Source organism: Salmo trutta, unplaced genomic scaffold (assembly GCF_901001165.1).
Source record: "Salmo trutta unplaced genomic scaffold, fSalTru1.1, whole genome shotgun sequence".
Taxonomy (NCBI): Eukaryota; Metazoa; Chordata; class Actinopteri; order Salmoniformes; family Salmonidae; genus Salmo; species Salmo trutta.
This window is the reverse complement of record NW_021822911.1, coordinates 13,376,695-13,390,063: the sequence shown is the minus strand read 5'-3', so window position 1 is coordinate 13,390,063 and position 13,369 is coordinate 13,376,695. Positions and strand designations below refer to the sequence as shown.

At 40.8% G+C, this 13,369-nt stretch overlaps 1 protein-coding gene across 1 annotated transcript in view; it reads right to left on the bottom strand.

Annotated features, from left to right (window-relative positions):
* Positions 1–620: 620 nt before the first annotated feature.
* The window catches only part of LOC115186489 (zinc finger protein 271-like), a gene marked incomplete at its 3' end in the record, with an annotated part of 177,799 nt that continues 165,050 nt past the window's right edge, over positions 621–13,369 (bottom strand). Inside the window, exon 5 of the mRNA XM_029746110.1 lies at positions 621–1,244. Coding sequence (XP_029601970.1) covers positions 621–1,244 — 624 coding nt within the window. The remainder of the gene's footprint in view (positions 1,245–13,369) is intronic.

Below are 13,369 nucleotides of genomic sequence, written 5' to 3'. Positions count from 1 at the left end.
AATGGGAGATATATTTCACCTCACTGATTAGAGGACAACCTGCAGAAGACAGTCAGCTACATTTTGGAATGATGCATTTAAATGTAGGGGTCACTGAACAAAGGAACGCAACACTTATTTTTCATAACTCATCGATATCACGATGAGATCAATTGTGTGACAGAAGGGAGATGAAGTTGCACGTCCTGTTAAAACTAACAGCTCAAAAACCACACGAATCTGGGAATAATGTGTACATCACTAGTTAGAGGACAATTTGTAGAAAACAGCTAGCTACATTTTGAAGTGTTGCATTTTGATTCAAGTGGGTCACCAACGTGGTATGTGTAACACAACTCTTTTTTTGTTAGTCACTTTTTGTTATATCACATAAATAGTACTCTTCCATTTCAGAGCCTGGATTTTCCCCCTGAGGCTAATATCCATATCATGTTGAAATCAATAGAACAGGGGGAAAACGTTTAGGGTTCTACATTGTGACATTATTAAAATACTCCTTCTACAATGTTAAAACATTCTACATTGTGACATTAATTCATTGATATCATGAAACAACTCCTTCATGTATGTATTTTCTGATATTTGATCAGAGATCTTTTATCAGATTATCTCTGGTCACAGCTATGAGGTTTCTCTCCTGTGTGTGTTCTCTGGTGTTGAGTCAGAGAGCCAGAATCAGCAAAACTCTTCCCACATTGATCACAGCTATAAGATTTCTCTCCTGTGTGTGTTCTCTTGTGTGATGTCAGATGGCCAGATTGACCAAATCTCTTCCCACATTGATCACAGCTATAAGGTTTCTCTCCTGTGTGTATTCTCTGGTGCACTGTCAGCTGGCCAGATCTACCAAAACTCTTCCCACATTGATCACAGCTATAGGATTTCTCTCCTGTGTGTATTCTCTGGTGCACTGTCAGATTGCTAGATTGACCAAAACTCTTCCCACATTGATCACAGCTATAAGGTTTCTCTCCTGTGTGTCTTCTCTGGTGTAATATCAGACCCCCAGACTCAGTAAAACTCTTCCCACACTGATCACAGCTATATGGTTTCTCTCCTGTGTGTGTTCTCTGGTGTGATGTCAGATTGCTAGATTTACCAAAACTCTTCCCACATTGATCACAGCTATAGGGTTTCTCTCCTGTGTGTGTTCTCTGATGAATTGTAATGCTTGATGAGGTGAATCTCTTCCCACAGTCTGAGCAGCAGTTAGATTTCTTCCCTGTGGGTCTCTGCTGGTGTTTCTTGAGGTGTTCTGATCTGGAGAGACTCTTCTCTGCCTCGTCAGCATCATGAGGTTGTTGAGGCTCCCCAGAGGACCCACGGTAGTCCCGTCTCTCTCCTGTGTGAACAACAAAGTCAGACAGACGGTTAAAGGCCCACAACAGCAGAAATCCATTGTTTATTTTAGGTAAAAAGGGATGACGAAATCAAATCAAATGTATTTGTCAGATCATACCCATGAAGTTCTACAACAATTGACGTCTGTTAAATTATTTGACCATTACCACAGTCAACTTAGCAACAATCATATTTCGTCTTGTTTTCACATTAGTAGTAACTAGAAATAAGTTATTCATGTTGTTGAAACTCTAAGCAGTGTGCCAGACGACTTTTGGTCTCCAATATAGGCCCCTTTCTGTGTTTAATAAAATTGCGGCACGAGGGCAATGCACATGCAATTTGATTGCAGAAACACCTCCCTGCTAATGAGGAAAGCACTAGTTATGGATGTAGTGTATCTGGTAATGAGGAAACCACTAGTTATGGATGTAGTATATCTGCTAATGAGGAAACCACTAGTTATGGATGTAGTATATCTGGTAATGAGGAAACCACTAGTTATGGATGTAGTATATCTGGTAATGAGGAAACCACTAGTTATGGATGTAGTATATCTGGTAATGAGGAAACCACTAGTTATGGATGTAGTATATCTGGTAATGAGGAAACCACTAGTTATGGATGTAGTATATCTGCTAATGAGGAAACCACTAGTTATAGATGTAGTATATCTGCATGGAGCAAAAATGGTGAGCAAAGATTTTAGCTTTTCACAATGTATTCTGAATATTACAGCGCAAGATCAGGAGTGCTACTCAAGGAAACTCACATTAAGCTCTGTGTCTATTCACTAATTCACCACTGTGGGGGAAAACTCAGGGGAGTTCTCATAGGCTGACAGCAAAACTAGCCTCCATTTGCAGGTTGCTTATGAGTGCATTTCACATTACTTTTGGATTATAATTGTAAGGCTCGCTTGAATCTCCTGCTTAATATGTTTGTGTTATTGTCACAAATCAACTGCTTTATACTTAAAAACACTTCAACCAGTAAAATGCTCCTTGGCTAGCTTTTCCATCAGCCTGACAATGAGGGTTTGTACACTAAGTGTTTAACAAACAATAACATAGTAGAGGTCGACCGATTATGATTTTTCAACGCCGATACCGATTATTGGATGACCCCCCCCCCCCCCCCCCCCCCCCCCCAAAAAAAAACATACCGATTAAATCGGCCGATTTTAAATATATATATTTGTAATAATGACAATTACAACAATACTGAATGAACACATTTATTTTAACTTAATATAATACATCAATAAAATCAATTTAGTCTCAAATAAATAATGAAACATGTTCCATTTGGTTTAAATAATGCAAAAACACAGTGTTGGAGAAGAAAGTAGAAGTGCAATATGTGCCATGTAAAAAAGCTAACGTTTCAGTTCCTTGCTCAGAACATGAGAACATATGAAAGCTGGTGGTTCCTTTTAACATGAGTCTTCAATATTCCCAGTTAAGAAGTTTTAGGTTGCAGTTATTATAGGAATTATAGGACTATTTCTCTCTATACCATTTGTATTTCATATACCTTTGACTATTGGATGTTCTTATAGGCACTTTAGTATTGCCAGTCTAATCTTGGGAGTTGTCAGGCTTGAAATCATAAACAGAGCTGTGCTTCAAGCATTGCAAAGAGCTGCTGGCAAAAGCAGGAAAGTGCTGTTTGAATGAATGTTTGAATGAATGCTTACGAGCCTGCTGCTGCCTACCACCACTCAGTCACCGCTCAGTCAGACTGCTCTATCAAATATCAAATCATAGACTTAATTATAATATAATAAACACAGAAATATGAGCCTTAGGTCATATTCAATTTAATATCGCTCTTCAACGACCCAGGAAGGGGTGGAGCCAAACAGGTGTTGTACCTCGTTTCCCTCCTTCAGGGAACAGTAATTATAGTCATAAAGTTACACTCCCTTTCAGTCAGTCAACTTCGGTACAACATACTATGGGGAAATACAATCATTCCCCAACTGACCCAAACGGATACTAAATGAAACGGCCCCTGGCAGACCACCCAGACCTGACCTCTTCAAGACGCGTCAGTTTTGTCAATTTATTCATTTTATTTTGTTTGAAACACTCCTGTCAATGTTGAGTAAGGACGCACACCTAATTACCCATATAGAAGTAGGACTAGTCTACCTGGCCTGTGTGCAAATGTAGGTCTATAAATGTGCCCATTTGGGGATGTCTGATAGTATTTCTGATTGTCTTAACGCACCACCACTAATGAGTTGGAGCTTCTCAAAGTAATTTTTTCTTCACCTCAAACAGCAAGTAAACAAAGTCTAATCAAAATCAATTGCAAATGACAATAGTTCCTCAAAGTATTTTCGTAAAATATTTCCACTCGGCACGAAAGGGAAAAACTGTAATGTGCTGATCCAGTGGAAATGTCAAAATACCTGATTACTTCTTATCCCTTTAACAAATAGCCTACAGCTGCGTCTGTCCAGAACTCACTGGCGGGAAACTGAGGGCCCAGAATATTTTATACTGTGTTTCAAGTTCGTTATAGACAGGCCATGTGATTTATAGGATATTTATTTGCAATGGCTTATTTGTTGGCTTTATGTAGGGAATTTTCACATTGTTGGCAATGGCAATAAAAGTTCCTTTTAGATTTGTAATTTTCATTTAGATTTAGATAGAATGTAGATTAATCACAGACAATGATTTTGAGATACTATTACTAATTAAATTAAACTGTTACATGAAAATGTGCATATGAAAATCATAACTGGCACGCAGATCGGTAGAAATGGTCAGATAAATTTGAACTCCAAACGTAGGTTGCTGACTGCTTGTGTAGCCTATTACTTGCAACGTCAGAATTTATGAAGGCCAGCAGGTGGTGGTGGTTCAGGAAGGTTTTATTCTCTTCTGGTTGGGCTATATTGATGTAATGGCATGAAAATAAATTAGCTGAATATTATACAATGACTTATCAACAGCTCTAACAATTTGACCCCCACAGGAAATCTACACTGGCAATTCTAGAATATACTATATAGCCTAGAAACCTGGTTAAACTATCATTATGACATCATGGATGAATTCTAGAATATACTATATAGCCTAGAAACCTGGTTAAACTATCATTATGGCATCATGGATGAATTCTAGAATATACTATATATCCTAGAAACCTGGTTAAACTATCATTATGACATCATGGATGAATTCTAAAATATACTATATATCCTAGAAACCTGGTTAAACTATCATTATGGCATCATGGATGAATTCTAGAATATACTATATATCCTAGAAACCTGGTTAAACTATCATTATGACATCATGGATGAATTCTAAAATATACTATATATCCTAGAAACCTGGTTAAACTATCATTATGACATCATGGATGAATTCTAGAATACACTATATAGCCTAGAAACCTGGTTAAACTATCATTATGGCCTCATGGATGAATTCTAGAATATACTATATAGCCTAGAAACCTGGTTAAACAATCATTATGACATCATGGATGGCCAGTCTTTGTATTCATAGTATAGTGAATTCAGGGGATTGCCCTGAGCTTAACTCAAACCTGGGTCCAGCGACTGTCAAGCCAACACCTTATAACTGTTATGCCAAGATGTCTGAACTTCTTGAAGAGGTCGCTAGGTGTTGAGTTACGGTTGCCACAATAGCTTTCTCTAAGAATTTGAGAGTGGTTACATTTCTCCAGCCCCCATCCCTCAGCTGTTTACCAAACCAAGCCTCAGGGCAGCCATTTTGTTGCTGTTTAAAAAACCCACACAACCAACCAATCTGCAGTTCAAACAATAACAAATCTGTCATTCCACCACTGTTTTGGTAATAAGATGATTATGGGGTTGGAGAAATGTAACTACAGACAGACCTATGGATGCAAGGACTGACCATCGATGATATCAACATTATAGTTTTAACCATATTGAGGCTATACAGTGTTGATTTACATTGTTTCGAAACATTGGAGTAAAAAAAGCTTATTTGGGGTTCTGCTGGGGTACAACAGTTGAACTAAGCTCATAAAGCTAGTCAGCTAGCTGGCTAATGTTAGCTAGTCAGCTAGCTGGCTAATGTTAGCTAGTCAGCTAGCTTGCTAAATCACGATTTACATAAATGAACTTTATGATAAAAAAATGCATAATCGTTTGTCTCTACATGAACTAACATTCCTGTCAACTGTACCTGTTTTTGTATGATTCGGTATGACATTATAATCCCTTACATTTGCTTCCATCCTAGTATTTCTGTCCGCCATCTTTGATCCAGTTCAGTTCTGTGTAGGGGTACCCCTCTCTCCTAGTATTTCTGTCCTCCATCTTTGATCCAGATCAGTTCTGTGTAGGGGTATCCCTCTCTCCTAGTATTTCTGTCCGCCGTCTTTGATCCAGTTCAGTTCTGTGTAGGGGTACCCCTCTCTCCTTGTATTTCTGTCCGCCGTCTTTGATCCAGTTCAGTTCTGTGTAGGGGTACCCCTCTCTCCTAGTATTTCTGTCCGCCGTCTTTGATCCAGTTCAGTTCTGTGTAGGGGTACCCCTCTCTCCTTGTATTTCTGTCCACCATCTTTGATCCAGTTCAGTTCTGTGTAGGGGTATCCCTCTCTCCTTGTATTTCTGTCCGCCATCTTTGATCCAGATCAGTTCTGTGTAGGGGTACCCCTCTCTCCTAGTATTTCTGTCCGCCATCTTTTATCCAGATCAGTTCTGTGTAGGGGTACCCCTCTCTCCTAGTATTTCTGTCCGCCATCTTTGATCCGGTTCAGTTCTGTGTAGGGGTACCCCTCTCTCCTAGTATTTCTGTCCGCCATCTTTGATCCAGTTCAGTTCTGTGTAGGGGTACCCCTCTCTCCTAGTATTTCTGTCCTCCATCTTTGATCCAGTTCAGTTCTGTGTTGGGGTACCCCTCTCTCCTAGTATTTCTGTCCTCCATCTTCGCTGAAGAAAGTCTAACAGTCACTAGTGCAGCAGCAGCCTCCCCCGGTCCTAGTGCCGTCCGGTAAGAAGTTTAAGATGCGATGGAACGGTTGACGAAAAAAATAAATCACAAAAAAAATATATTGACTGATATTGATTTATTTGGGGGGGGGGCTAATGAATATTTTAGCACCAGCGATGTCCCTTATTCCTACCCTTTAACTTTTTGTCTGACAAAATAAACATTTTACTCAACTGCGTTACCCACTCCAGTCAGCAGATGGCGGTGTGGGAATTTAAGGTAATGCTGTTAGTGTGACGTATAATGTAGTGGACGGAACTCTTCTTTCAACAGTAGCACCAGTTAGTCAGACACCACGGTAGCTTGCTAGACAAAATAGCCGAACAATAAAGCTCTTTAGACGCGTTAGTGTATATTAGCCACTGTGTTTTAAACCCACTTCTGTCGTCTAGTTAGTTATCAGATTTAATTTCATATTTACGGTGTTGTTGTTATTAGTCAGCTAGCGGGCTGGTTAAGTTAGCATTAGCCTAGCTAGCTAACATTCCCAACCATGCGGCCACTGAGCTACTCTCCTCCTGCTAAAGAAGAGAATATCACAGTAAAACAAGAAGTAGAGGGTGAGGCCATTACTGTGAAAGAAGAAAAAGACGCGTTCAGAGTGAAAGAGGAGGAGGATGTTACAGTAAAACAAGAAGTAGAGGGTGAGGCCGTTACTGTGAAAGAAGAAAAAGACGCGTTCAGAGTGAAAGAGGAGGATGTTACAGTAAAAGAAGAGGAGGATGCAGTTTATGGAGTGAAAGAGGAAGAGGGGGAGATGACTGTTACATCGATAAAGGAGGAGGAAGAAGAGGAGGAAACTGGACATCTGGGCCCGGTTTCCCAAACGCATCTTAAGGCGTCCAATGGTTCTAAAGATAACCGGGCCCTGATTAACACCAGTAAGTACTGTCTTAAATACAGAGGCACAAACTCTGCAGTTGTTGAACTGATGTTTGGTGTTAAAGCAGAAATATGCAATAGCTACATCCATATTGTGACTTTTAAATTATTAATTTATAGCCATTGATTGTTGAAGAATATAACACATGCCTCATGAGCTTAGTTCAACTGTTGTACCCCATCAGAACCCCAAATAAGCTTTTTTTTACTCCAATGTCTAGAAACAATGTAAATCAACACTGTATAGCCTCAACATGGTTAAAACTATAATGTTGATATCATGGATGGTCAGTCCTTGCATCCATAGGTCTGTCTATGAATTTGAAAGTAGTTACATTTCCCCAACCCCATAATCATCTTATAACCAAAACAGTGGTGGAATGACAGCTTTGTTATTGTATGATCTGCAGATTGCTGGGTTGTGTGGGTTTTTTCAACAGTAACAAAATGGCTGCCCAGAGGCTTGGTTTGGTAAACAGCTGAGGGATGGGGGAAGGAGGAGTGTAACCACTCAGATTTATTCATCCACGATGTCATAATGATACTTTAACCAGTTTTCTAGGATATATAGTATATTCTAGAATTCATCCATGATGTCATAATGATAGTTTAACCAGATTTCTAGGATGTATAGTATATTCTAGAATTCATCCATGATGTCATAATGATAGTTTAACCAGGTTTCTAGGCTATATAGTATATTCTAGAATTCATCCATGATGTCATAATGATAGTATAACCAGGTTTCTAGGCTATATAGTATATTCTAGAATTCATCCATGATGTCATAATGATAGTTTAACCAGGTTTCTAGGCTATATAGTATATTCTAGAATTCATCCATGATGTCATAATGATAGTTTAACCAGGTTTCTAGGCTATATAGTATATTCTAGAATTCATCCATGATGTCATAATGATAGTTTAACCAGGTTTCTAGGCTATATAGTATATTCTAGAATTCATCCATGATGTCATAATGATAGTTTAACCAGGTTTCTAGGCTATATAGTATATTCTAGAATTCATCCAGGATGTCATAATGATAGTTTAACCAGGTTTCTAGGCTATATAGTATATTCTAGAATTCATCCAGGATGTCATAATGATAGTTTAACCAGGTTTCTAGGCTATATAGTATATTCTATAACTGCCAGTGTAGATTTCCGGTGGAGGCAAATTATTAGAGCTGTTGATAAGTCATTGTATAATATTCAGCCAATTGTTTTTCATGCCATTACATTAAAGACAAGACATACCTAGATTCAATTACATTCATGAATTGGTTTGAAACCTTTGTTTTAAACCCTTCTCAAAATTGTTGCCTTGCCGGATTTGTAAAAAATGGATTGTCATGAAACTCAATTTTTTAAATGTATTTAAATGTAACCTTTATTTAACTAGGCAAGTCAGTTAAGAACAAATTCTTATTTACAATGACTGCCTACCCCGGACAACGCTGGGCCAATTGTGCGCCGCCCTATGGGACTCCAAATCACGGCCGGTTGTGATACAGCCTGGATTTGAACCAGGGTGTCTGTAGTGAAGCCTCAAGCACTGAGATGCAGTGTCCGCTGCGCCACTCGGGAGCCCCAAAATCATGTTCTAGTGCTGTCCCCAACTTAAATAAATCTTAGTCAACCAAGAGTCATCTGTTCTTTCTACAAATCGCCCCATGTGTTTTTATACAATCAACTATATGTACTGAACTTGTCTGATGCTTTAAGCATGCTATTTGATTAAATAATTAAAACACACAAATGACTGGAGGGAGCCAGTCATCACTATAACCTGATTAGAGGGAGCCAGTCGTCAACGTAACCTGACCGGAGGGAGCCAGTCGTCAACGTAACCTGACCGGAGGGAGCCAGTCGTCAACGTAACCTGACCGGAGGGAGCCAGTCGTCAACATGACCTGACCGGAGGGAGCCAGTCGTCAGCGTGACCTGACCGGAGGGAGCCAGTCGTCAACGTGACCTGACCGGAGGGAGCCAGTCGTCAACGTAACCTGACCGGAGGGAGCCGACCAGTTCTGAAAGCCTTTAGCCGTACCCTCATCCTACTCCTCTGGATATGTAGAGGTTATCCCAGGCCCTGTGTGTCCCCAGGCGCTCTCATTTGTTGACTTCTGTAACCGTAAAAGCCTTGGTTTCATGCATGTTAACATCAGAAGCCTCCTCCCTAAGTTTGTTTTACTCACTGATTATGAAATTTCCATCCCCAAATACAACATTTTCCATCAAAATGAGAGGAGTTGCAATCTACTGCAGAGATGGCCTGCAATGTTCTATCATACTTTCCAGGTCTAAGCCCAAACAGTTCGAGCTTTTAATAAAAAAAATGAATCTCTCCAGAAATAAGTCTCTCACTGTTGCCGCCTGTTACAGACCCCCCTCAGCTCCCAGCTGTGCCCTGGACACCATATGTGAATTGATTGGCCCCATCTATCTTCAGAGTTTGTTCTGTTAGGTGACCTAAACTGGGATATGCTTAACCTCTCTAGGGGGTGTGGGACGCTACCGTCCCACATGGCAAACATCCAGTGAAATTGCAGAGCACCAAATTCAAAAACAGAAATACTCATTATAAGAATTCATAAAACATACAAGTGTTATACATCGGTTTAAAGATTAACTTCTTGTTAATCAAACCACGGTGTCAGATTTCAAAAAGGCTTTACGGCGAAAGCATCCCATGCGATTATCTGAGAACAGCGCCCAGCAGACAAATCATTACAAACAGTTACCAGCGAAGTAGAGGAGTTACACAAGTCAGAAATGGCGATAAAATGAATCACTTACTTTTGATGATCTTCATATCGTTGCAACTCACAAGACTCCCATTTACTCAATAAATGTTCGTTTTGTTCGATAAAGTCTCTCTTTATATCCAAAAACCTCCGTTTTGTTCATGCGTTTTGTTCAGTAATCCACAGGCTCAAAGGCAATCACAACAGCCAGACGAAAAATCCGAAAAGTATCAGTAAAGTTCGTAGAAACATGTCAAACGATGTTTATAATCAATCCTCAGGTTGTTTTTAGCCTAAATTATATATAACATTTCAACCGGACAATAACGTCCTCAATATAAAAGGTAAACAAGAAAGGTGCGCTCTCGGTCTCGTGCAAATCTCTGAGATACTGAATGGTCCACTCATTCAGAGTGGTCTTACACTCTCATTTTTCAGAATACAAGCCTGAAACTATTTCTAAAGACTGTTGACATCTAGTGGAAGCCATAGGAAGTGCAATTTGAGACCTAAGTCAATGGAATCTGTATAGGCAGTCAATGGAAAACTACAACAACAACAAAAAAATCCCACTTCCTGGATGGATTTTACTCAGGTTTTCACCGTCATATCAGTTCTGTTATACTCACAGACATTATTTTAACACTTTAGAGTGTTTTCTATCCAAATCTACCAAGTTTACTTTGGCACGCTTTTCATCCAGAGGTGAAAATAGTACCCCCTACCCTAGTGAGGTTAACACCCCGGCTGTCCTACAATCCAAACTAGATGCCCTCAATCTCACACAAATTATCAAGGAACCCACCAGGTACAACCCTAAATCTGTAAACATGGGCACCCTCATAGATATTATCCTGACCAACTTGCCCTCCAAATACCTCTGCTGTTTTCAATCAGGATCTCAGCGATTACTGTCTCATTACCTGCATCCGTTATGGGTTTGCGGTCAAATGACCACCCCTCATCACTGTCAAACGCTCCCTAAAACACTTCTGCAAGCAGGCCTTTCTAATCGACCTGGCCCGGGTATCCTGGAAGGATAATGACCTCATCCCGTCAGTAGGGGATGCCTGGTTGTTCTTTAATTGTAATTTCCTCACCACCTCAGATAAGCATGCCCCTTTCAAAAAATGTAGAACTAAGAACAGATATAGCCCTTGGTTCACTCCAGACCTGACTGCCCTCGACCAGCACAAAAACATAGAATAGTCTCAGCGATATGCAACTTTCAGAGAGTCAGGAACCAATACACACAGTCAGTTAGGAAAGCAAAGGCTAGCTTTTTCAAACAGAAATTTGCATCCTGTAGCTCTAACTCCAAAACGTTTTGGGACACTGTAAAGTCCATGGAGAATAAGAGCACCTCTTCCCAGCTGCCCACTGCACTGAGGCTAGGAAACACTGTTACCACCAATAACTCCACGATAATCGAGAATTTCAAGAAGCAATTCTCTACGGCTGGCCATGCTTTCCTCCTGGCTACCCCAACCCCGGCCAACAGCTCCCCGCAGCTACTTCCCCAAGCCTCCCCATCTTCTCCTTCACCCAAATCCAGATAGCTGATGTTCTGAAAGAGTTGCAAAACCTGGACCCGTACAAATCAGCTGGGCTAGACAATCTGGACCCTCTCTTTCTAAAATTATCCGCCGCCATTGTGGCAACCCCATTACTAGTCTGTTCAACCTCTCTTTAGTATTGTCCAAGATTCCTAAAGATTGGAACGCTTCCGCGGTCATCCCCCTCTTCAAAGGGGCTGAAACTCTAGACCCAAACTATTACAGACCTATATCCATCCTGCCCTGCCGTTCTAAAGTCTTCGAAAGTCAAGTTAACAAACAGATCACTGACCATTTTGAATCCCACCGTACCTTCTCTGCTGTGCAATCCACTTTCCGAGCTGGTCACAGGTGCACCTCAGCCACGCTCAAGGTACTAAACGATATCATAACCGCCATCGATAAAAGACAGTACTGTGCAGCTGTCTTCATCAACCTGGCCAAGGCTTTCGACTTTGTCAATCACCGTATTCTTATTGGCAGACTCAACAGCCTTCGTTTCTCAAATGACTGACTCGCCTGGTTCACCAACTACTTCTCAGACAGAGTTCAGTGTGTCAAATCGGAGGGCCTGTTGTCCGGACCTTTGGCAGTCTCTATGGAGGTACCACAGTGTTCAATTCTCGGACCGACTCTTTTCTCTGTTCAACGATGTTGCTCTTGCTGCGTGTGATTCCTTGATCCACCTCTACGCAGATGACACCATTCTGTATACATCTGGCCCTTTGGACACTGTTAACAATCCTCCAAACGAGCTTCAATGCCATACAACACTCCACCCGTGGCCTCCAACTGCTCTTAAACGCTAGTAAAACTAAATGTATGCTCTTCAACCGATCACTACCCGCCCGTCCAGCATCGCTACTCTGGACGTTTCTGACTTAGAATATGTGGACAACAAAAAATACCTAGGTGTCTGGCTAGACTGCAAACTCTCCTTCCAGACTAATATTAAGCATCTCCAATCCAAAATTACATCTAGAATCGGCTTCCTATTTCGCAAACAAAGCCTCTTTCACTCACGCTGCCAAACATACTCTCGTAAAACTGACTATCCTACCGATCCTTGACTTCGGCGATGTCATTTTCAAAATAGCCTCCAACACTCGACTCAGCAAACTGGATGCAGTCTATCACAGTTCCATCCGTTTTGTCACCAAAGCCCCATATACCACCCACCACTGTGACCTGTATGCTCTCATCGGCTGGCCCTCGCTACATATTCGTCGCCAAACCCACTGGCTCCAGGTCATCTATAAGTCTTTGCTAGGCCGCCTTCACTCACTGGTCACCATAGCAACACCCACCCATAGCACGCGCTCCAGGAGGTATATCTCACTGGTCATCCCCAAAGCCAATACCTACTTTGGCTGCATTTCCTTCCAGTTCTCTGCTGCCAATCACTGGAACGAATTGCAAAAATCAAGTTGGAGACTTATATCTCCCTCACTAACTTTAAGCATCAGCTATCTGAGCAGCTTACCGATCGCTGCAGCTGTACACAGCCCATCTGTAAACTTAACTTTATTGACAACACCCAAATGGATACTGTCATTAACACGGTTCTTCAATAATTACACATAATTCATAATACTGTAGCAAACATTATATTAAGCAGGACATTCAAATGAGCCTTACAATTATAATCCAAAGTAGTGTGAAATGCACTCATAACCAACCTGGAAATGGAGGTTACTCCCCTGAGTTTCCCCATTCACATTCAGAATACATTGTGAAAAACTAAAATCTTTGCTCACCATTTTTGCTCCAGGCAGATATAGTACATCCATAACTTTCGGTTTCCTCATTAGCAGGGAGGAGTTTCTGCAATC